The sequence below is a fragment of the Drosophila mojavensis genome, unplaced genomic scaffold (genome assembly GCF_018153725.1).
Source record: "Drosophila mojavensis isolate 15081-1352.22 unplaced genomic scaffold, ASM1815372v1 contig_36, whole genome shotgun sequence".
Classification (NCBI taxonomy): domain Eukaryota; kingdom Metazoa; phylum Arthropoda; class Insecta; order Diptera; family Drosophilidae; genus Drosophila; species Drosophila mojavensis.
Genome location: NW_025318858.1, coordinates 19,511,874 through 19,534,840, shown reverse-complemented (window position 1 = coordinate 19,534,840; position 22,967 = coordinate 19,511,874). Strand labels below are relative to the sequence as shown.

At 33.7% G+C, this 22,967-nt stretch overlaps 1 protein-coding gene across 5 annotated transcripts in view; it reads right to left on the bottom strand.

Moving 5' to 3' along the window:
* The window catches only part of LOC6577345 (GTPase-activating protein skywalker), a 56,425-nt gene that overhangs the window by 24,565 nt on the left and 8,893 nt on the right, over nucleotides 1–22,967 (bottom strand). For all 5 annotated transcript variants that reach the window (XM_015165626.3, XM_032729171.2, XM_032729172.2 and 2 more), the window contains exon 2: nucleotides 11,248–11,756. In XM_015165626.3, the coding sequence (XP_015021112.1) occupies nucleotides 11,248–11,395 (148 nt within the window). In that variant the 5' untranslated portion in view covers nucleotides 11,396–11,756. The remainder of the gene's footprint in view (nucleotides 1–11,247; nucleotides 11,757–22,967) is intronic.

Sequence of the window (22,967 nt, the reverse complement as noted above, 5' to 3'; positions counted from 1 at the left end):
AAACATGGCACAGGTTTTTATTAAATATACATAGTAGGCCAGCTGATTTATACAGTTAAAACATTACTAAGTTAAGTAAGTATACTTAATAAAAATATTATACTTAATAATGATAACCGAGAGTACTTTTTTAAAAACAAATGATGCCTGCTTTTGGGCATATTATGGACGACACAACACGATGACAATATTTGTTTTTTGTTTCTTTGCTGTTGATCAATTAAGTTATTGATAGACTCTCTTAGCAAGGCTGAGACTTTTGCTTGATCTTTTTCTTCTTCTTCTACTGCTTTGTTTTTTTTTTTTTTTTTTTTGCATGTTTAGCATGTGCTATAAATAAAATAGACATAACAGGGAGCATAAAATTCAATTAAGAGTGTCTACTCGATCGATCCATCGATCGAGCAATCGATCGGCACATGTTGAGTAGCAAAAATTAGCACATTTTCTGTACTACAAGAATAAAAGCCAAACAACACATGACAAAAGTCCAAGATTCCAGAAACTTTTAAAAAGTTTTTATATTATTACTTCTATTTTATATTTGCCTTCAAGTGGCACGTCAATCAGCGCTCACTTCGCGGTAATTTTCCACGAGAAAATCCACATAGATAAATAAAATTAAGTCAAAATAAAATCGCAGATTCTTAGCTTCATTTGCAGTTGCATATTAATTAATAAATAATTTAATATAAGCTCTAAGTGGGCGGCATCTGTCGAATCGAGAGCCACGAGCGCCTGCCGTGTCCAAATTATTTAGTATTGTTAAAATCAACACAAATTAAGCAATTGGTTAGTTTATAGCGATTGATTAGTTATTAGCTTCCTACTTATTGGCACATCTTTGAGCCTGGTACAAGGTAGTAAATTATATTTAGTATATACCTATATAATAGGTATATATAGCATATGTATACGAATGTGGATCAAAGCATGTGAGAATTGAATATTTATATACATTTTTTTGCGAAGCTTTCTTAAACTGGTTTTGTTTTGTTTTTTCGATATGTGTTTTGTTCAAATTGCATCTGAGAATAAATTAACAATTTTAAATGCATAAATTCTAAATATGTAATTTTTTAAAAATCAACTTTTTTGTACTATAAATTTGAAAACAGTTAGCTCTCATTAAGCGTGCAGATAATTTACATAAATTAATAAAAACTCTGACTGATCTCGAATTTCTTTGATACATCAATTTACTGAGTATCTTACGAAATATAACATTCTTCATTATTGTATTTTTTCTGCATTGTTTTAAGGCATTTTTGTTACTTTATTATTCAGTTAAAACAATAAAAGAAACCTATAAAAAAAAAAAAAACAAATTCAAACGCTGTCAGAAGACGTATCGGCGTATGCGTAATATGATGCAGCGATCAATTCAGCTTGATTGATTGCTTGACCAACTGACTACGAATTGAAAGCTTGATGCATGCAACGCACAAGACTCGTATATAGTATATGAAAATTAAACATTAAATATATAAAACTTATGTCGAGGTGCGATAATTAACAAGTTGTCAATCTTAAAGCCGATTTCGGGCTAATGTGCATTGCGTTTTGCAGTTTTTGGAGGCTGCACACAAACGCACGTACGCATACGCACACAAAGACTCACACGCACACACACACACATTCACTCTCGCACGCATAAATGCATCTATTTACATAACACACACACAGATAAGCGCTCAGTGCGTATAGCAATACAAACATAAAGCAAATTTTCAACGGCAATCGATAGACACGCGACTCGTTTCGTTAAATGTTTCGATGTTGTTGTTGTTGTTGTTGTTATTATTGTTATTGTTGTTGACAGTTGACAACTTTTGGGCAAAAGGCGCGCGCGCTCAACAAACGTAAGCAAACCGCAACGCCCGAGGGTTGAACTGAAACTGAGCACAGAGCGTTTACCGATCGCCGTTTGCCGCTCAACAGCATCAGCCCAAGCAAGAGTTGAAAAGAGACAATGTGAGAGAGAGTGAATAGAAGAGAGCATGCCGACAGGTGCACTTCGGATGGCCACAGAGCGCAGCTAATTGTTTATCATAACATTGGGGCGGTCACAAAAAGCTCATGGTCAAAGCTTTTCATTAGAATGAGCCAGAGGGTTCTAGGTGACAATGTATGACTAAAATATACCCCGTACTAACTAATAAATATACCCTGCATACATGTGTAACTAAATAAAATATCCAACTATAATATACTTTATATTATGCATATTAATTATAGCTGCCAAAAGGCAGCACAAATCGGCGATACCCTAAACATATACATATTCCAGGGTATTAAGAGGCATACGAGCTAACTCTTCAAATTAGAAAAAAAAGCTTTGCTAGTTCCAATTAAAGTTTAAAGTATAATAGTTGCAGCGAATATCTCCCTCTCTCTCTCTCTATTTCTTGCTCTTTCGGTCTCTCTTTGATTACAGTTCGTTCAACTGTTCAGACATTGTTTTAAGAGGGGCGCGACACCTCAGAGCGTGCGAATAATGTCAATAATGCGAATAATGCTGTTACAATAAATGCCAGAGCAACTTATTGTTGATTCTTATTGATTAGCAAATTGAATTGTTCCTCCTCGGCTTCGTTTTCCTATGCAGCAGACAACAGTTCATTGGGCCATAAATGCGATCGCTGCGCAAAATATTGGCATTGCAATTTATAAGCGCATTCGCAGTTGCTGCAATTTAATTGATATGGAAATGAGTCAATTGTACTTTAGCCATGGTTAAGTAATTCTATTGACGTTTCATGTGATCCCAACAATTTGACTGCTTTGAAATTATAACAACAGACGCGTTATAAGAATACCCAATAAATAATGGTATATGGGCTGCAGGGTATATTATATAGGAATCTCTAAGCCTAAACCTTATATAATAGCATTAAATATATTTTTGAATATTTACGACTATGACCTTTTTCTCTCCTTCACTTTTTTAGGGTATCTTTAGGTTAGTCACATCTAGTTGTTTTTCCGTTTAATAAGCAGAACGCACTGAGGTGTGAATCAAAGCTGTCGCATGCGACTATGAAAACATATTCAGGCGACAGTTGACAAATAATTAACAACGTTTATGATGGAATTGTAAACAGACTAATCAAATATTCAAAAGTATGCTCAAGAAAAACTCAAAATATATTTTACAATGTGAAATATGGCATCGGAAGAGAAAAATAAAAGCAAAGCTTTTTAATAGATCTAACAATTCTGAGAAAATGGTTATCTATGTGAGTCAGTATGACTGAAAAGTAAAAAGTAAACAAATATTTGTTTCCATGGGACTGTGGTATGAAAAGCGAATATGGTCATTGTAAAATGCCATGAATAAACAGCATAAGAAATGTTGCCTCAACGCAAAATATATTAAATTATAAAAATATATTAAATAATAATCATATTTACCACACAGCCTTTCCTCATACTAGACAAGCTCATTATGAAATATATAGAGCATACTTTCAGGCAGCAGACTAAAGTCAATCTGCGTGCAAACTCAAAAATCGTTGCATACTTTGACAAGTCAAACAAGTTCCAATCAGAAATGTTAAACTACTGTTAATGGAAAAGCAATTTTATGCTGTTACAGCCAAAGCCTTAATTTAATATACGCACAAGGCACAAAAACATAAATGTAAAACTAATCTCTATGGAGCTGATAAAACAAGATTCTCTGTATGTATGAAAACATCGACGGCTGCTGTTTGCGTCTAATTGTGCGCGCTGCCTCGCCCATTATCATGGCTTCTGCTTATCTGGCCAGAGCACAAACAATGTTATCTAGTGCATAGGAGAGCGCCCATATATGAAGAGAGTGCCAGCGGCAGAGGCAGAAGGCTTGAGCGCAAATAATTTACCGGCTGGCAGCGTCTGTAACTAAAATTAAAACTGCGTTGCTGTTGTTGTTAATGTTGATTTTTTTTTTCTTTTGTTGTTTTTGTTGTTGGTGTTGCAACTGCTCATTTGGTCGAGCGTTTGAAAATCAAAGAGCACGTAAACACGAAACAGATGAGAGAGCTTTACGTTGAGTACGTGTGACGGCACTTAGTGCTTGACCTCAGCGCAGAACCACAAACACACACACACGCTTACTCACACACACTGGCACACATCTATGAGTGTTCATTTGTATTTAAACAAACGTGTAATTAGTCGCTACTGTTGACAGTAAAGCCAAAAATGAACAAAACAAGAGGTGAACAAATTAAATTGCTGAACATTTTCCTTGCACGGGTTGAGTAAATGTTAATGAGAAACATTTATCGATTGCATTTGATGGATTATGGCAGCACACGAAATGGAAATGGAAAATGGAATTATAGTATTGGGAATTGGGATCTGGGAACTGGGAATTGGGCATCGCCTGTTGCCGTTTGCTACTCGTTGCCCATCAATCAGTGCCGGCAGGCAGCTGGCAAATTTCAACAGCTGTTGGTCCCACCAGTCAAACACTACAAATATTTATGGCTTTCAATTAGACGTGTATTTGATTTTGATTTTCGATTTGATTTTCAGTGTGTGGTGAAAGGCTACATAAATATGCGTACTGTTTGCACTGGATTTCTCATTAGGCATATTGCACAAGACGATGTTTGGAGACTAAGCAGCACTATATAATACTAAATATTACGGAAAACCACCTGCTGAATGCTTTGATCTTCAAATGAGTTTTTTTTTTCTTTTTTATTTTAAAGTTTTGCATTAATTTAAAAAATAATGCTTGGAACTTGTTATTTTTGCATTTAAGAAGTGCTTGCTTTTTAATTGAGTTTTATTTTGAAATATAAATATTTTCATATTAATAATAATTTATTATATATAAGAATTATTTATTATATATTTATTTATATATTACATATACTTCGGCATTTCCTAAAAAATCTCAAGTTTCATTTGGTGAAGTAGTTACTCTGTTAATTAGAAGCTACTTTGGACTAAATATTAAAAAAAAAAATTCAATCTGTAAAATTTATATTTATTATATAAACATGGTGAAATCAGTTTACAGATTTCAAACAACAATCAATATAAGGCTTTTACTTTACCAAATTATTAGGGCACAAATTAACTTTATATTGTAACAGCTATCGATCGCAGGTGACTGCTCTACTCTACTCATATAAGTATACACAATGAAGTCAAAGTATTTTGGAACGGAACACTCAGAGCTCGGCGAGAACTTGTGAAACTGTCTCACACGCAGACTGTCGTGACACACACGCATACATACACACATTTACACAGCAGCAGAGTGCTGCCCGTCAGTCATTATTAATAAACCAACCGCCTCTCCCACTCCCTTCACCATCTTGCCCCTCCCTTTGCCCAATGTAGGCGTTGATTGTTTTATGTGAATGAGGATCAAAGCAAAAAACAGCGCGTGAAGCATGTGTGGGCCGCAGGGCAGACAGTCATATATATAATAAATGGGCGTGTCGTGTCACTTTAACGGATTTGATCTCTGAACTTGCCAAAAATTGAAAAGTAAAAAGACAACAAAAACAAAAATGTTGCGATCAAAAATAACAAAGCACATAAAAATTGGCTTAATCATTTTAATTGGACTAATCTAATCACGAGGCACAAACCAAAGACAACACAAATAAACAAGGAAAAAATATTTAATTTATACGTATAGCAAGATTTATAAATCCAAAGAAACAATATACTACTTTTAATCTTTAATCGGTTGAAATGATATACAAATGGCTTAAGTGGATTCTGAAAGAATTTTCAATATTGTATACCCCAGCTACCGCACACTCTCTCTCTCTCTCTTTCTTTCTATATATATATACATATATATATATACATATATATATATATATATATATATATATATATATATATATATATATCTTTGGTTGTATCCCTCGCTCTGTTTTCTCTGTTCTTTTAGCAGCGGTCAAAACGGTCAAATGTTGATTTTAAGACAAAAATAAATACAAATATTGAAAGCTATTCTATTATATGGAATACCGTATTAAATATGTGAAAAATGCACATATAGTCGAATACGGCTGCTTTTGGTATAATATTTTAAAACTTTTAATCGTTTGACCAAAGAAGACGCATAAAGCAATATCAAAGCGAACCACATAAAAACGCATTTAAACCATACATAAAACACAAGAAATTCTTCAAAAACTGGTTTTGGCCAGTTACAGAAGAATCCACAGAACGGATTCCTCAATGGATTCGCACACTTTTCGCATATTTTTAGATGAGGGCACGTGCTCCACTGACGTAGGCAGCTCTCTTCTGTCAGAAAGGGGCATCCAGATGACGAGGGAGGCGAATGGATTAAATTTTACGCCTCACTCTCCGCTGGCATTGCTCATCACATCACAGCAAGCAGATTTATTGATGAGGCAGCGCGTGTGGTGGCACTTATGATATATCTAGGCATAATATATAGTAGCTAAAAAGATACATGTATGTATACATATATGATGGCCTGATCGGGCGGAAAATTTTCAATTTGCAAAAATTTTAAAAATTAAAAATATAAATTTGAAATTCTTTTTATCAAATTTGAAAACGGTCGAGCATAGCAAACCAACAAAAAAACCTCTTGAGTTTTATGATATTTTCTGTTTTGAATTGAAAATAAATATATAGATATATAACATCTCTACATATAATATATATATACTATGGTGTATACCATACATAATTTGAAAAGCAAAATATCTCTCGTTGTCTCACGTCACGATGGCTAGAAAAAATTGCGCTCTGTTTTGCGTAAGCACAAATTTTCTTTTTGCAAAAACAAATAAATATTAAATCTTAAGCCCATAAACTTGATGTTCTACACCTTATATATGCACATATACATTTCTATATGTGTATATGTTGTCGAAGAGCTGGCACGCGGCCTGTGACATGGTCTTTACAATATTTTCGTCTGTAGAAAAAATTAGTGATACTATAATTATGAAAATATGTTTCAAATTTAGAAATATTAAAATGTTGATAATTGAATGAAATAATCGGCTTAGGTATGCATTTAAAACATAAAACAATATCAAAACATTTTTACATATTAATTTTTTTATTTGTTTATTTATTTATTTATTTTATTTTATTTTTTTTTTTTTAGAGTTTGAGGTAAGGTTGGATGAAGTGGAACATTTTAGATTGAAAAAGTATTGTGGAGGATAAATTTCCATAAAGAATACATAAAAATGTAATTACTTGAGATAGAAACTAATTACTTCAAAGAAAATACCAAACCTTCGAGCAACAGTCGTACCTTATTGATAAGTTCATGGGAATCTCCAAATTCATATAATATAAAATGATGTATATAATCTATATGCAATTATATATATATAAAATAATGTGAAAGTCATGCGTGACTTGACGAGTGCCAAAATGAGATAGCAGGACATATAAATTATATTAATCATACGCGCAGCTCAATAATTTTAACAAAAACCGAAATTGTAAAAATTGCACATAAATCCATATTAAAAATTTGGCTTTAAAGTTGTAGGAGATATCATTTTATAACTGATTTTCGATAAGGTTTTTATCGATCAAAAATATCGGGAGTAGTTATCGATTTTTAAAGCAAAACTCGATATCCGCGTGGTATACACGGACATTTTACAAAAAACTCGGGGTGTCTAGCTCTTGAATCTTCTGAAATCGACGCGTTTAAACATACTGACAGACGGACGGACGGACAGACCGACGACAGGGCTAAATCAGCTCAGCTCGCCGCCCTGATCAAGAATATATATACTTTGTACTTTCTGCCACGCCTCATTGCCTGTTACATACATTTCAAGAAAACCATTATACCCTGATTTCCCATTGAAAATGGGTTCAGGGTATAAAAATGTGTAATTCATTCATCGAAAATGTATCATATCTAACAAAAATAAAAAATCTTGAATAAATGTTTTTATTTAGTTTATACTTTTTAGCCGAGTAAGGTAAATAACATCACATGTTTAGCTGTTAAATCTAAAATTTAATTTTTATCACGACGCAAAATAAAAAGTGAAAAAAAAACAAATATTTCAAAGCGGGAAAATGGAAGAAAAATTGCATTTATTTTTAAACTAATTAATTGGCTCCACGCCAGCTGCCATAAAAACGTGAATCTCTTTTTTGTTTTGCAAGCGACAATAACAATATCTACATTCTTTAGCATTATGTCAAACATATATACTTATACATATATAAACACATATGTGTAGATACTGTAGATGCACATTATTATATATAGCAAAGATATTGCAAAATGGTTTTTCCCGCTGAAATGCCTCAGCAATAATACTTGTATGCCCAGTTCGCACAGCCTGTTTAGATTATCTATCCACAACAACATCAGAAACTAAGAAATATTTAAATTGAAAATCAAAATCAAGGCCAATATCGTCAGCGGATAAGAGTTGCTTCCACTAATGGATTGGATGGGTTGATTTGCCGATTGGCTCGATTGCAATTCCAATCGCAATTGGCATTAATGCATTTTGGCATTTTGACAAAATATTACCAAGCGGAAGATTCTATAAAAACAATAAATAAAGCGGAAATTCAGAGACGGAGAATAGTTGGGAAATACCCTGTAGTTAGAGACAACACAATTCTTTTCATGAGTAGTAAATTTCCTAATGAGAATAATAAAATATTTATATATTCAGATATGGGCTTCAGATCATATAATTTTAGATATTTATTTTGGTTTATATTGCAAAGAAAATACGTTTGAGCTTGATACATGTTTAGACTTTGTAGCTCACTCGCTCTTTTCTCAATAGAGGATATTCTATCAACTCATAATCACTTTCTCAAAGCATTTTATCGTTTTGCATTGCAAATGTAGTGCAAATGTAAAATTTAATTGCTTTTGATGTGTCATAAAAATAGAATCGATTTTTTCCATTTACCGTTTAATCAAATTTTTATAAACGCAAATTGAATTTTCTTTTAGTTAGCTTTCCACATACACTTGAAAAAATATCAATTTGAAGCAAATGTTGTCATTTTTAAATGTAGGTCAATGGATTGTATAACCCTTACTATCAGCATATTTCTTTTATTTAGTGATAAGCAATTATATATTTATTTATATTAATTACATAGACGACTTTTAAAGAGTTGGAGCAAATGCAAAAACTAAAAGGAATAAAAATGCGCAAAAAATTCAAGCTTCAGTTAAAAGTTTTTTGTTTGTAATTTGCAATTTTTAATTTGCAATATATAAACAATAAACACAAATACACACGCGTGCACACATTTCACGGACTGTCGAAAATAAAATCATATTGAATAAACAACAACAGGGAAACTCAGTTGAGTGTAGCGAAAACAATTTTTAAAAACTTTTCAATATTTCGTAATGCCTAACAAAACTGGCAAAGAGAAGGGACAAGTTATGTAAAAGACATAATTTGCAGATTTAATTGGTTTACAATAAATATGTAGTATTTGCTGTTTCCAAAATATAAATACATAAAGTATATATATGAGAAATGTTTTCTATAAGAATTTCAAATATACGAATTACAAAAACATCATTAAAAGAGAATAAAATATTACTTTAATACAGAGGAAATACTAAAGAAATTTTCAAATTTCAACATTGATATTCCAATTTTATTTTTTATAATTTTGCAAACAAATTTTGTCCAAATTTTGACAACCTTATGATTTTTTAAAATCTTTAAAACTTTACAAATTTGTGACTTGTTCTCAGCTGCTAATCGAGTTAAATAATTAAATATTTATTCTCAGTTTTTTTTTTTTTTTTTTAAAGCGAGTTGTTAACATAATTAATAACGAAGCCTTCGGGTTGTTTTTCTCAACACGTAGATATAATTTTCAGCTTGCGTGTACAAAAATAACATTATTAAAACAGCTTGATAGAAGAAAAAAATGAAAAAAAAAAAAAAAAAAAAAACATATATTTAAAAAAATAAGCCAAATCGAGTGTAGAGTACAATGTTGCGTACATGAAGTCCACTCGAACAGTTCGGCCAATTGGCCGGTTTGTTCAGTTTTTAGTGGCAAATTATTCCGATGCTCGTTCATAAAGTTTATTAGGGTATATTGCTATTGTAAAACGGCTATGGATCTATTGAATGGCAAGTTACCGATAAATCGAATAAACAGATATATCACATCGTTACATGGCAAATCAGTAAATTCCATAAAATATTCTTTTATTGAGGAAAACAAACTTTGGAGATATAAGCACATTATAAATGTAATATATTCTAAAATGCGTTAACAGAAATTTTGTTATTGAACTGTAAACGCGTATCGTGCAGTTAGTATTACCCCAAATTCCAAATTTTTTGTTTAAATTGGGACCCGCCATATTAGCCCGTAATTATTGCAAATGCCTATATTTAATTCATTTTATTTTGGCTTGCACGAATTTCGTTTATTTTCAAATTTTTTGTTTTTGTATTTCTGTTAGTGTTTGTGTTTATTGATTAATGTATTTTGGTACGCGGCATAGCGCAAACAAATAATCTTTCATGAAATGCATAAATTAATATTTTACTCAAAATTCGCTTTTCAGGAAAAACACGTGTGCCTCGACTTCCATATACTTACAAAAAATACATATATGTATATACATATATAAGAAAAAATATATATATTTCTGATTATGCTTATATGCTTAGCGTGGGTGCGTGGTAGTTGTTCACGTTAGACCTTTGCTTGTTTTAATTTTTATATTTATTGCAAAAGGAGCTCATTAAAAGGCGAGCACGCATATATTTTCAGTGCTTTTGCACCTGCTCATTCAGTTTTATAATGTACATAAATCATTATTGTTGTTGTTTATTTATTCAAGAGCAGTCAAATGCAATTGTTTATTTCGAAAAGGCTCAAATTGATGGCCGGAAAATGTAGCCGAATCCCAATGCTTCTAATTTGCACAAGTCTCAATTCGATTGGGAATATGTTTTGTTAGCACAAGAGCAAAATGTGATTATACCATTTAAAGAGAGATTGTAAATAGAAGCATAAGACTGAGAGTTAGTTGATAATATTATTATTGGTAAAATTATATTTATTCTATTTAGCTCAAATAAAAAATAGGAACATATAAAATATTTATATAAATCTGCTATCAAATTAAGAATAGAAAAGAATGTTTCTTCATCCTGACTAAGTTATATATCTTACATACATTTATTTTAATAGTTTTTCCACTATATAAACGTAACTTCTCTCTAAATAATATTAATAACCATTTCATAAACTCACCAGTTTGCTTTGGTAGATTATAGAAATCGAGTGTTTTGATTTCAGATGTTTCCACATGCGGAGCAAATCCCTCATACAGATCACTCTCCTCGACAATGCCGCTCAGCTTATCGGCCTGGGCCGATGTGTCGGCACGATGATAGGGCATTTTCTTAGCCAGCTTTGACTCTTTAGCTGTCTCTGGTTACTTGAGAGCTGTCGTTACTCGTGTTCTCTTAGCAAATAGTTGAGGGTTTTAGTGTGTAGGTGTAATAGTAGGATTTCAAAGATTTATTTATTCAGTATTCCTTCTTTTTTTGTGACTAGATAGATCAACTATTGTTTGTGATTTTGTTGTTGTTGGGTTTTTATGGGGTTGTCGTTCTTATTGCGGCTTAGCAATGTGCATTTATGGAGACAGAAATACTCCAATACGATGATGTCGCGCCGAATTCATTATAATGAACGATTTAAAACGAATACTGCATGAGCATAGTGGAGCAAAACGTAAAAGAGCAGCAATACAGAGTCTGCAAAAGATACGATAAGAGATTATCAATATGATGTTAATTGAATAATTTGTATGGAATAAACTTAATACTAAACTGACTAGTAAAAGCAGTTTAAAAGTTATTTTAAAATAATTAAAGCAAAAATAGTTAACATATATTTAATTATTTCCTACAGATTTATTGAAAAACTTTGAGGCATATAAAGCTCAAATTTCTAAGGGCATGCAATTTACTCAGTCAGCGTTTCTCTACTTCTGGGCCAACTTGAAAGCCATGCCGGCTGCTGAGCAAAATGCCGGCACTTGTCTGTTGGCTGCATATATTTTGTTTATTATAATTTTAATGTTTGGCATTCCGAGTTACGGCAAATAAACAAAATCTGTGTAATCCAATCAATAGCCATCACTCAGATATATTTTATACATATATATTTATGTCAAGCTATATATTTATTTATACATATGTAAAGACCTTGTAGAGTAGAGCGGCGCAAAGATGAATATGGAATGACTGGTTCAATGACATGCATGAAAAACAACTTGGAACATTTTCAATTCATTTGGGCCAGCAACCACGAAAAATAATTCCAATTGTAGACAAGGCGTCAGGCGCCTCTTGGCCATAAAATACATGAAACGGCATTAAATGCCAACAGCAATAAAAATCTCAACTGGCCACAAGCAGAGAGAGAGAGAGAGAGAGAGAGAGAGAGAGGGGAGAGAGAAATGGGAGTGAACTGCGCGGGACATATAGCATGGAAGTACTTAAAAGGCTCCCAAATGTCGCCGTCGTCAGCGAGATAAACGGATTTTTGGTAAATTGCCGGTTTTAATTTTGTATCGTATCGTGTCGATATTTAATTAATATATGCCAAACTGGAAACCGGCACAGATATATCTCGATTGCCCACAAAAAATACTCAAATTTAAATTGCAAAAAAAATGTTCAAGGAATATATATGAAATAATTGTTTATTTGAACTGGGCCAACAATTTGTGAGCTTAATTATTGTTGCAGAAAAAACAAAAACACTGTTTATTTTGTTATGAAATTAAGTATATTTTAACTATATTCAATAATTAAGTTTGTGCACGTTTCGTTTGAATACGATCTATATATAAGAGGCATAGGACTTAAATAATTTTTCAAATATGATATATTTATTCGTAAATACGTATTTTCTTCAAGCTAAAATAAAATATTTGCACACTGCCCGCTGCATTTAATTAAAAAATGAGTAATTTTCACATAGTTCGCGCACTAATTTAGCATATCTATTTAAATAAGACTGTACGTATGCACCATTTAATTTGTATTATAATTAATGAAATTTGATAGTAATCAAATTCTATGCAAGTGCCAAACACTCCAAACGTTTCTCACACACGCTGTGTATGCTTATTAGGCAGCAGCAGCAAGGCACGCTGCATTGGTAGCTCAAGCCAAGCATAAATAACAGAAAAAAAAATTAAATAATAAAAAAAATAAATACGATATAGTTTAGTTAAAAAATTGTTGTTTTCTGTTATTTTCTTTTGTTATCGTAATTCTTTAAATGCTTTCATTTCATCGCCTGCAAATGGCAGCGCATGCTAAATAGCAAAGCGTAGGCAGGCTACCCCCTATCATCCCACCCATCCCCCTTTTTGCCACGCCCACTCGGCCTGCGAGTAACAACAAAAACGAAATGCGAAAACTGAATTGCAAATTTCAATTGAAATTCTGCGCACGTATCAAAACCGACAAAGCCAACAACAACAACAGCAGCAAATGAAAATACGAGAGAGCAACAACAAATACTTCTTTTAGTTTCATTTGACACTTTTAATGATTTCGCCTGTCAGCAACAGCATTTAGTGCAAAGGGGGCGAGGGGCGTGGCAGTGACGAATTGAACTAGACAGACGTGTCTGATAGATCGTTGCGTTCGCGTTTACTTGACACGAGGTGTTAGGCGCACAGAATGTGAGCGAGACAGCTGGCTGTCAATCGAACAAACATTTATCGTAAAACAATCGATAAGGGTAGTGCAGCGGGTGGGGGTGGAGCTGGGTGTGTGACAACAATAAACAATTGATATTTATTAAATGTGCAAATGTAAATTACCATGTACAATGTTCGCTATCTGAATATTGATAAACTAGGAAAATATGTTTGGATGCATTACGAAAATATCATTGAAATCCATATCGATAGTTATCGAAATTGCCCCAAAAATCTATTAAAAACCAAACTTATTAATAACCCCATTATGTTTAGCTGATTATGAAATAATATTGCCCCACATTTTCCAAGATAATTTAATTATATAGATAAACAACAACAAAAAACTATTTAAAGAATTTATAAAGCTAATTATATATATTTGCTCGAATTACAATTTTGCAGTAATCATTTATTGTGAACTATTTGGGGCAATTAGAAATTTGTTTATGGCTTGGCCAGCTTATCAAGAGGGTCATAGCCTCAATATCAAACTGATAAAGAAACACAAAAAAAAAAAAGTCCCAAGTGAAGATCGCCATTCATGTTTAATTACAGTACAGTAAGGCCTCATTGGTTGGTAATGGACGCATTTTGCGCTTAAGTATATAATTTAATTTGAATCCATGTGCAAATTTTTTATATGTATGTCAATATTATGCCAGTTTCGCATTTCAAGGTGCCTCAATGCTCAATTTGTGACTGTGGCAAAACAACAATTACCAATAAGTGAGCGAGAGCGAGAGCAAGATAGAGAGAGGGAGAAAGAGAGAGCAAGAACTACTTGAGTATAAACTTATTACAGCAAAAAATGTTTACATATCGATTTTGTTTATTTTGCTTTGTGAGACATTTGTTGACTCGACGACTGCAATTGGCAAATATCAACCTTATCAACTAACAAATGTTGCAGCTAATTTAAGCAAATCAAATCAAGTCAAATCAGTGCTCAGGCAGGCTTAGCAACTTTGAACGAATGCCGCAAGTCAATTGAATTCAATTGGACAACACACACGCAAATGACAACGACCAACAGAAACAACATAGTAATAAAAAAAAAGAAAAAAAACAGCCCATTACAAAATATACAAATGTTTTTACATTATTTGATTAGTCCTCCCTCAAGAGCACCGAGAACAAAACGCAAAAAAATACGCAGCTAATTAAAACATTTATGAAAATGCTCTGACACGCTCTGTCATGTCACATTGTAGGTCACCACAGCTACACAACATCTCCATCGAATACATATTTAGAATATAGCTCTACTTCTGAATATACTGAATAATTATAAAAACAAACAAACTTTACATTAAAAGAAAATTTACAAATCATAGCTTTAGCAAATTGCGTATACTCTTTTGCATAAATTCTCTAAAGCCTAAAATCTACAATTTAATCTATGTACAACTATTTAAGTTTTTTTTTCTTATTTTAAAATTTTTATTTTTGTATTCTTTATTTTAAACGTCTTTCTATATTTTATATAAATATATTTTTTATTTTATTTATTTATATTTTTTTTTATCTATATGCTCTATCAAAATGTTTTAAAAAACACGTTCTGCATTGGTTTTGCTACTATGAATATGATTCCAAAATGCTATCGCCCTCAACGAGACAGTTGCAGCGATTAAAACTGGCGGCTGCCGGAGGCAAAATGTCAGCGCCTGTTGAGTATTCAAATTTTCAGTAGCAGCAACATAGGCAACTCAATTAGATCGTTATCTAAAATTCAGAGAGAGACACCTAGAAATAGAGAGTGAGAAAGAAATACTAATAATAAAATAAGAGCAGCCTCAACTTATGGACAGGTGGTAAGCATTTGTGCTAATCGAGCGTTCATTTCATGTAATCGGCAGTCAAATGACGAGCACTTAACCCACATTACGTATACAGACACAGAACTCACACACACATGCACACGGACAAATAGAGACACACATAAGCTGCCACCCACACGAGTGACGCAACGTGCAACGTGCCGCATTCTGAACGGGAAACTTAACTCGTCTCTCCTCTTTCCTCTCTCCCTCTCTTCATCCCCCCCTCTCAATGGCTCAGACAATTTTTATGTCAGTTTAGTGAATTGCGCCAGACGAGCAGAGAACAATTGCAAAACTTTCCATTGTTTACCCCATGCATTACAAATTTATGAATGTTATTAGCCTGATGATGCGCGACACCGCTGTTTGTCAAAATGTCAAAGTGCAGCGCATTTTATATGACCAGGACACACCTGAAGCTGAAACTAAAACGAAATCTGAGAGACGCACGCAACTGGAGAACTAAGTACTAATCCTGACCTTTCGAACTGCTTTTTTTTTTATAACTTTCTATAACGCAACTAGTTTTAAGAGATTTACAAAAGCTTTATTTGTTATGTATAATTTTACTCTTAATTTTAAAAGCATTTAAATATTCCAACTGACAATCTATGTATAATAAGTGTTTCTCAAATTCAAAAAACATAACAAATCAATACGTATTTCTACAACGAGTGCCTTAAATTTAGTCTTATCTTAACTCCAATACGATTATATTTTATTTTCTTACTGGGTGCAAAAGGTTTTTCCCACCCAGCAGTTTTCCAATAGTTTACTTAATTACAGTTCCCCACAAGTTAGCACAACTTAGCCAAGTAGGTCACTAAACTGAACTGAAATGAGCTGAACAGAAAATCGTCGACACTTTATGAGTTTTAGACACACTTGTGCCAAATTTGCATTTGATATGAGGTAAGTGTTTGGGGTGCGCCTTGAGGCAAATGGAAAATGAAAAGCGCTTTAAAGTGCCTCGGTTCGGCTGCTTAACTGGGCTAACCAGCTGACAGCTGCCACTGTTCGCAGCCCTTGTCCTACGAGAGTGCAGTGACTTAATAGACCGCCCATTAGGGCCGCACCACCTCTCCAGCAGCTCTAACATAATAATAAAATTGTGTCAATTCTGCATTATTTTTGCAGAGAAGAAAAAATGTATTGAACCAGCACCAGAATCATAATAAAGATAATTTTTATACAAAGAAGATAAGATACTCTAGAAAAAATGCATAAGAGAAAACATTACATAAATACACAATCTTCGTAACAAAATCCGATATACCCTACGTAAGGGTATGCAAAGAAATGAAAATTATGCCATCATGTGCCACAGTAAGCCCTTAAAGTACGTGAAAACAACAATTTCACAAATGTGGGCCAACGACAAGCACATTGAGAGTGTCGCTATTGAAGGGATGTTGAGCTAGATGGAGGCTCTCTCTGAGCTCAGTGTGGGTGGGCTGGCAACAGCTGGAAAGAACACTTTACGTCAGCAGCAGAGAAAATACAAATACAAATACACATCAAACAAAATTGCGTGGAGACACGACCGAGCAGAGACTGGGAGAGAGTGGCAGACTAGCAGAGTACAAGCAGAGTGGAGAGAGAGCAAGTTGTGTAGAGTTCGAAGAGAGAGAGAGAGAGAGAAGAGCAAAAGAGTGCTCGCTAAGGCTGGGTAAATCAATGAATGAAACACGCACACAGACGCCAGCCTGCGTGCACGTGCGAGCGAGAGGGCTGGCGAGAGGCAAAGGGCAATCAGAGGACACGCACTAGACGGCGCCAAGGAAATCAACTTGTCAACTTCTCAAACTGCTAGCAAGGACAGCCAACCGAAATATTGTTGTATCAGCCAGCGAGTGATATCAATTAAAAGGAAACCAGGCCACAGACCAAAATGCGCCAGCAGGCTTGACCTGATTTACAGAAAGCTACCTGTAACAGCAGCTACCCTCGTCGCACCCGCAACCAGGCAGCGTCTTGGTCAACTTGGCCAAGTTTTGTGGCAGACGCAGCGACGCTGAAAATGCCAACACGCAAGGTTTTGCGTTTTTTATGTTTGCTTGCAATAGTTTTATTTTGCTCCTTTTTTCTTTCAGTGGGTTTTCTTTTCATTTTCTTTTTTGGCAGCACAAAGGAAAACCTGTATAATGCACTTGCCACAACAACAACAACAACAATAACAGCTGCAACAATAACATTGCGGTTCAATGAACTGCGGCATAAAACAACAACAGCAGCAACAAAAAATATTGCAATTGCAGCAGCAGCAACATTTTTATTTCTCTTTTTCGCTCAGCTTTTGTGTTTGTGTTTGTGTTTCTTTCTGTGTTTTTTTGTGTATTTCATAATAATTACATACGAGGCAGATAAGCGCACTGCAAGCACTATGTGGCTAGAAAATCACGTGCATTGGCCCAGGCACAGTTATTTGCGGGCCTCATCTCGCCTTCCACTTTGCTTTATTTTCTCATTTTCTTTCTTTGTTTCTTTGTGTGTACATTTTACACTAATGCTGCGCGTTACGAGAAAAACTAGCGTGGCATGGCTAGCGGAGGCAAAGGCAATCGCGAGAAATAAAAGAAAACTCGAGAAAGAATGCGATGGGCATGACGATAATAGATACCCTGTAACTAGCTCTGCGGCTGCATAATGTAAATTTTAAGTGAGAGTTGATTATCCGTTATTAAAGTAACTAAATTAAATTCAATTATAATAATAAGCAAAACACGTATGCAAGGAATTTTACAAAATAAACCTAAACATTTATTATAATATTTGAAAATATATTTTTTTACGAAAACTTTGAACAAATGTCACATGAAATAATTTAACAAAATTGAAAACATCTGAAACATCTAAAGCAAATTCTCATATACACGCCTAATTAAAAAAAAATTAAAAAGTATTTTATCATTTGCAGTGTTTATCTAGATTATACCCAATTTTATTTACTTTTCAGACACTGGGTATATTTCCACATACTCACACACACAAACTCAAACACACACATAAAATGTTGCATGTGAGAAATGAAGCGGCCAGTTAGCCAAACAAAGGCAGCGACCGATTCAGCATTGAAGCCGCCTCGCTTCACTTTTTTATATTTTGGCTCTGGGTGCACACAAATGTTATGTAAGTGCACAATTTCTCGAATTTTTTCTCGTTTTTTTTTCCGTTTTATCCGATATTTTTTTTCATTTGCTTGGCTTGGCAAAAGTTCGACAATATACTAGTAAAGAAAAATGCAGAGCCAGCCAGTTTATAGAACAGAGCGTATATATATATGAATGTATATGTAATATATAGTATCTTGATTCTTACGCATGAATCATCGCAACCGGCAAGCGCAAATATACACCGGATTGCACTCTCTTTGGATTGTAAATTTTGCGGCCAACATGTTGTATGCAGCTAGCAAACAATTATCGTTACGCATACGTCATGTTGACACAGCATTTTTGCGCAAAAGTATTTAACGATGCATGTTGAACCTTCAGCTGGTTGAACGAGAAAAAATAGCCATGTTACATGCAAGAGTTAATAGAGTTGATTAAAATGTGTATACAATTTTCTCTCATATTTCTCGTTTTTTTTTTCGCAGAATAGTTGAAGCATATCCACATCAAATTATATAAAACGTTATACTTGAGTGCCTAGGCACATTTGCCATTTAAGCTAGTTACAAAAAGTATATGAGCTTGCTTTCATTTGAGTAGCAATATTAAAAATTAGTTTGTCTTAAGTTTTTGCGATAACTTATCTGCCTTTTGCTATGCATAGACTTGAACAATTGAAGTGCTTGACACCTGAGTTAATAATTCAAAACTTATACGCTTTCAATTTTCAGTTAAACTGTGCTGTAAAACAATCATCTCGAGACGTTTGGAGATGTTGTCAAATAGTTAACAAGGTGTAAAAATTTCTGTCTGTTTTCTGTCTGCTTAAAAGACTTTAAAGTAGCTAATTTATTTCAATTTGCCAAACAATTTCGAGAGAGGTGCAAAATATGAAAAACTTATGAGATTTAATATTTGTAAAATATATATATATAGTATAGTAGAATACAAATTGATAAAATGATATAATATTAGCGACAAAAAAGTTATTTATATAAATTTCGCCTCAAAGTTCAATTAAACTTATCTCCACATAAAAAGAAAACGATAACTTCTAATAAATATTTCACAAAATCTATACATTTTCAAAATTTTATTAATATTAATTTAATATCATATTCATTTCTATTATATTGCTAAAATTGTTTACTTTATAATCAATGTATTCTTATTGATTTCAGCAATGGTCTCCATATGCTCATAACACAATTATTAATAGCAAAGCGCCAACGTAATTGGCTATAATTGCATGCTACAGGAATTCTCTGCACTTGCTAATCATATATACAAATATATATATATATATGTTAAGTGCACCATTTGAGGCCATTCGGCTATGGTCAATGAAATGCCGATGGAGACATCTCAGTCGCACTCAAATTGCAGCTAATTACACACACTTACGCCACTTTAATAGACGCCCCATCGGAGAGGCCCCATATGTCGCCACGCTAAAGAAAAACTAATGGCCCCAAAAACAAAAATGATGGCCAACAACACACAATATGCCATGAATATGCCAGTCAAATGGCCAGCTAAACAGCCAAGCGGCCAGCCAGTCAGCTAACATTTATTGAACGCCATTGTTACAGGCTGTCTAGCCTAGAGACCACGGGAGAGTCTTTAGTACAGTAGAGCAACGATATGATGTAAGGCTTAGTGGGCATGTGTAATGCCAGAAGGGAGTCTCGATGGGCCCCAGCGTCAAGGCCAGACAAACAACAGGGCTGCCTGTTGCAAAATGTTTACACTGCGGCATTGCAACACACAGACGGAACAGCAAACGCAGACAGAGAGAAATATTTAAACGCCTATAATCGCACATATGTAGAGATATATATCTAATTTGGTACGTGTGTCGGGGCACAACTTATAATTTACACAAAAGTTCTATAAAAATGCACATTTGAAATGTTATTGCAGAACAACGCAAAAAGCGCTACAGACCAAGATCTCTACATATATGAAATATAGATATACATATATATGTATATGTATATTATTATTCTCTGTATTGAGCAATCAAATTTATGGGAAAAGCTAAAAATTAATATGAGAATTGAAAGGAGACTAGCGGGATTCGACGTTATATAGAATTGAGATGATGTAATAATTTTGTTTGAAAGAAATAATAATCTAAGCCATAAGCAAAAAGAACCGTTTGAAATATAGTTTTGCATAAGATAAAAGGCGGAATCGATTTTAAATAGTTGAATAAATTGCATGGAATTTAAGCGAATGAAATTGCCTAATCAGCACCATCTAAAAAATGAACAGATAGATGGAAATTATAATAAAATATCTAAACAATTTTTTTAAATATCTAACACCCTAACAAATTATCGATTGTTTGCAGTCACGCGGATAAGAAAAAGTTATCTCGCTAATAAAAACAGTCTAACAAGAACCGGTATTCGAAATAAATTCATATATAAAAAAAAAAAATTAAAAAAAAAAAAAAACAATAATTAATTATTTTTATATGGGTTAGCTTGACCAAGGTCTAAATTATTTTATGAACTCAACTGTTATCCGCATAATCTAATTTGCAAAGATAACAAAAAATGACTACTATGAATAAAATTACGTAAATAAAGCCATATTCAATTATCAAAAGTAAAACGGATAAAGGCCGGCAGAGAACAAATATCGTTTACAGCTTTATTCGGTTGATTTCAGCAAACAGATAGAGTCGATTAACTAGAAGGTGTCAAGTGTCGAACAAAATACAGCTTGCTATAAGTCAATTAACACTAGATTAAATCATACCCATCCGACTGGTCGTATGCTTTTGGCTGATATCGAAATATTCTGATGCTAAACTATAAAATCTCACAGCTTTGTAGGTTTTTCCTCATTTAATCAATAATATATAATGTATACACAACTTAGCCGGAAATAAAGCGTGACAAATCGATGAGAAATAGAATTAACAAGTGTAAAACTCATCCGCACAATTGGCAGACACTCAAGCATATCAAAAGTCAAGTACTTTATGTTTTGGCATGCGTCATAAAATACAACACTAAGACGCGCGACAGGGGCATCAAAAATTATGCAGAAAATACGGGAATATAGATTGATAAGATAGACCCGCAGTATAGTTCAATGTGAGTAGTCGTAGCACAGAGTACTACATATACAACTGTATACATATTTGGTGTATTAGCTGGGCCAGTGGGTAAAGTCGATGGCATTGGTTTGTACCCAAAAAAACAAAAACAAAATTTATTCACTGATAAGCTACAAAATGCCCAATTCTAGACACTTGCAAGTCTATAGTGATATTCTTTTTTTGGTATACACTATCAGGGGGTATTCCAGTATATAGAAGATCCCTGTTTATAGATAATGTATGCATGTCATATGAATTAGATAAGATGTAAAGGTAAATCGAATCGAGTAATTTTTTAATTTTTTAGTTTCGACCAAAAAAATTAAATTACGAACAGCTGGAACATACCAATATTATTAAACTAATTTATGAAGTCATAATTACTAATTATGTTATATAAATATATTTAATTTTTTTTTTAAATATTGTTTATATATATTTAATTTTATATGTATATTTACAATTTTATATTTATAATTTAAACTTTCTACAGCTGTTAGAGTGTTTGCGCTTTAGCTAGCGACAGTTAACTGTTCTATTTAATTTTTTTTTTGGCCCGCATTGATAAGCCGTATTAAATAACATGTTGTTAGGAGCATTGACTGGGAGAGGCTCTGTCACGAGTCGAGTCGCTGTCGCTATCTGCCACATAAGCCAGCTGAGCGGGTGACTATTTTTAGTATTTTTAGTAGCCGACACAGTTGCTGACATTGGTTGTAAATCTTGGCAATGGCAGCGCTCAATGCGATGGAGGCGGGTTCATACGTTCGGCCCACCCGGCCGTCTGTCCGTCAGCGAACTCGCTGAAAGACGGAGCAGGCAGCGTCATCGGACACACACTGAGTGTGAAAGAGAGAGAGAGAGAGACAGAGAGAGAGAACAACTCAACTGTGAGCAATGTCAATGGTATTTGGATGACAGCAGCCCATACGTTTATCATCAACTTTTCGCATCATATAGTATTCAATTGGAATATATATTTTATCTGCATTCGATTGAGTGTGAAATTTCGAGTAGGGAAACCGGTTCGATGCCATCATGATTTTATTTTATTCGTACTTATACCATTTTTATATATTGTTAATCTCTGTATTGCCAAAATGTGTTCAATAAACAACAACAAACTCCGCCAAAATTGTGATGTTGACTGCCATCGCCTGCAGCTAAAACTAGCTAAAAAGTATATTCCATAT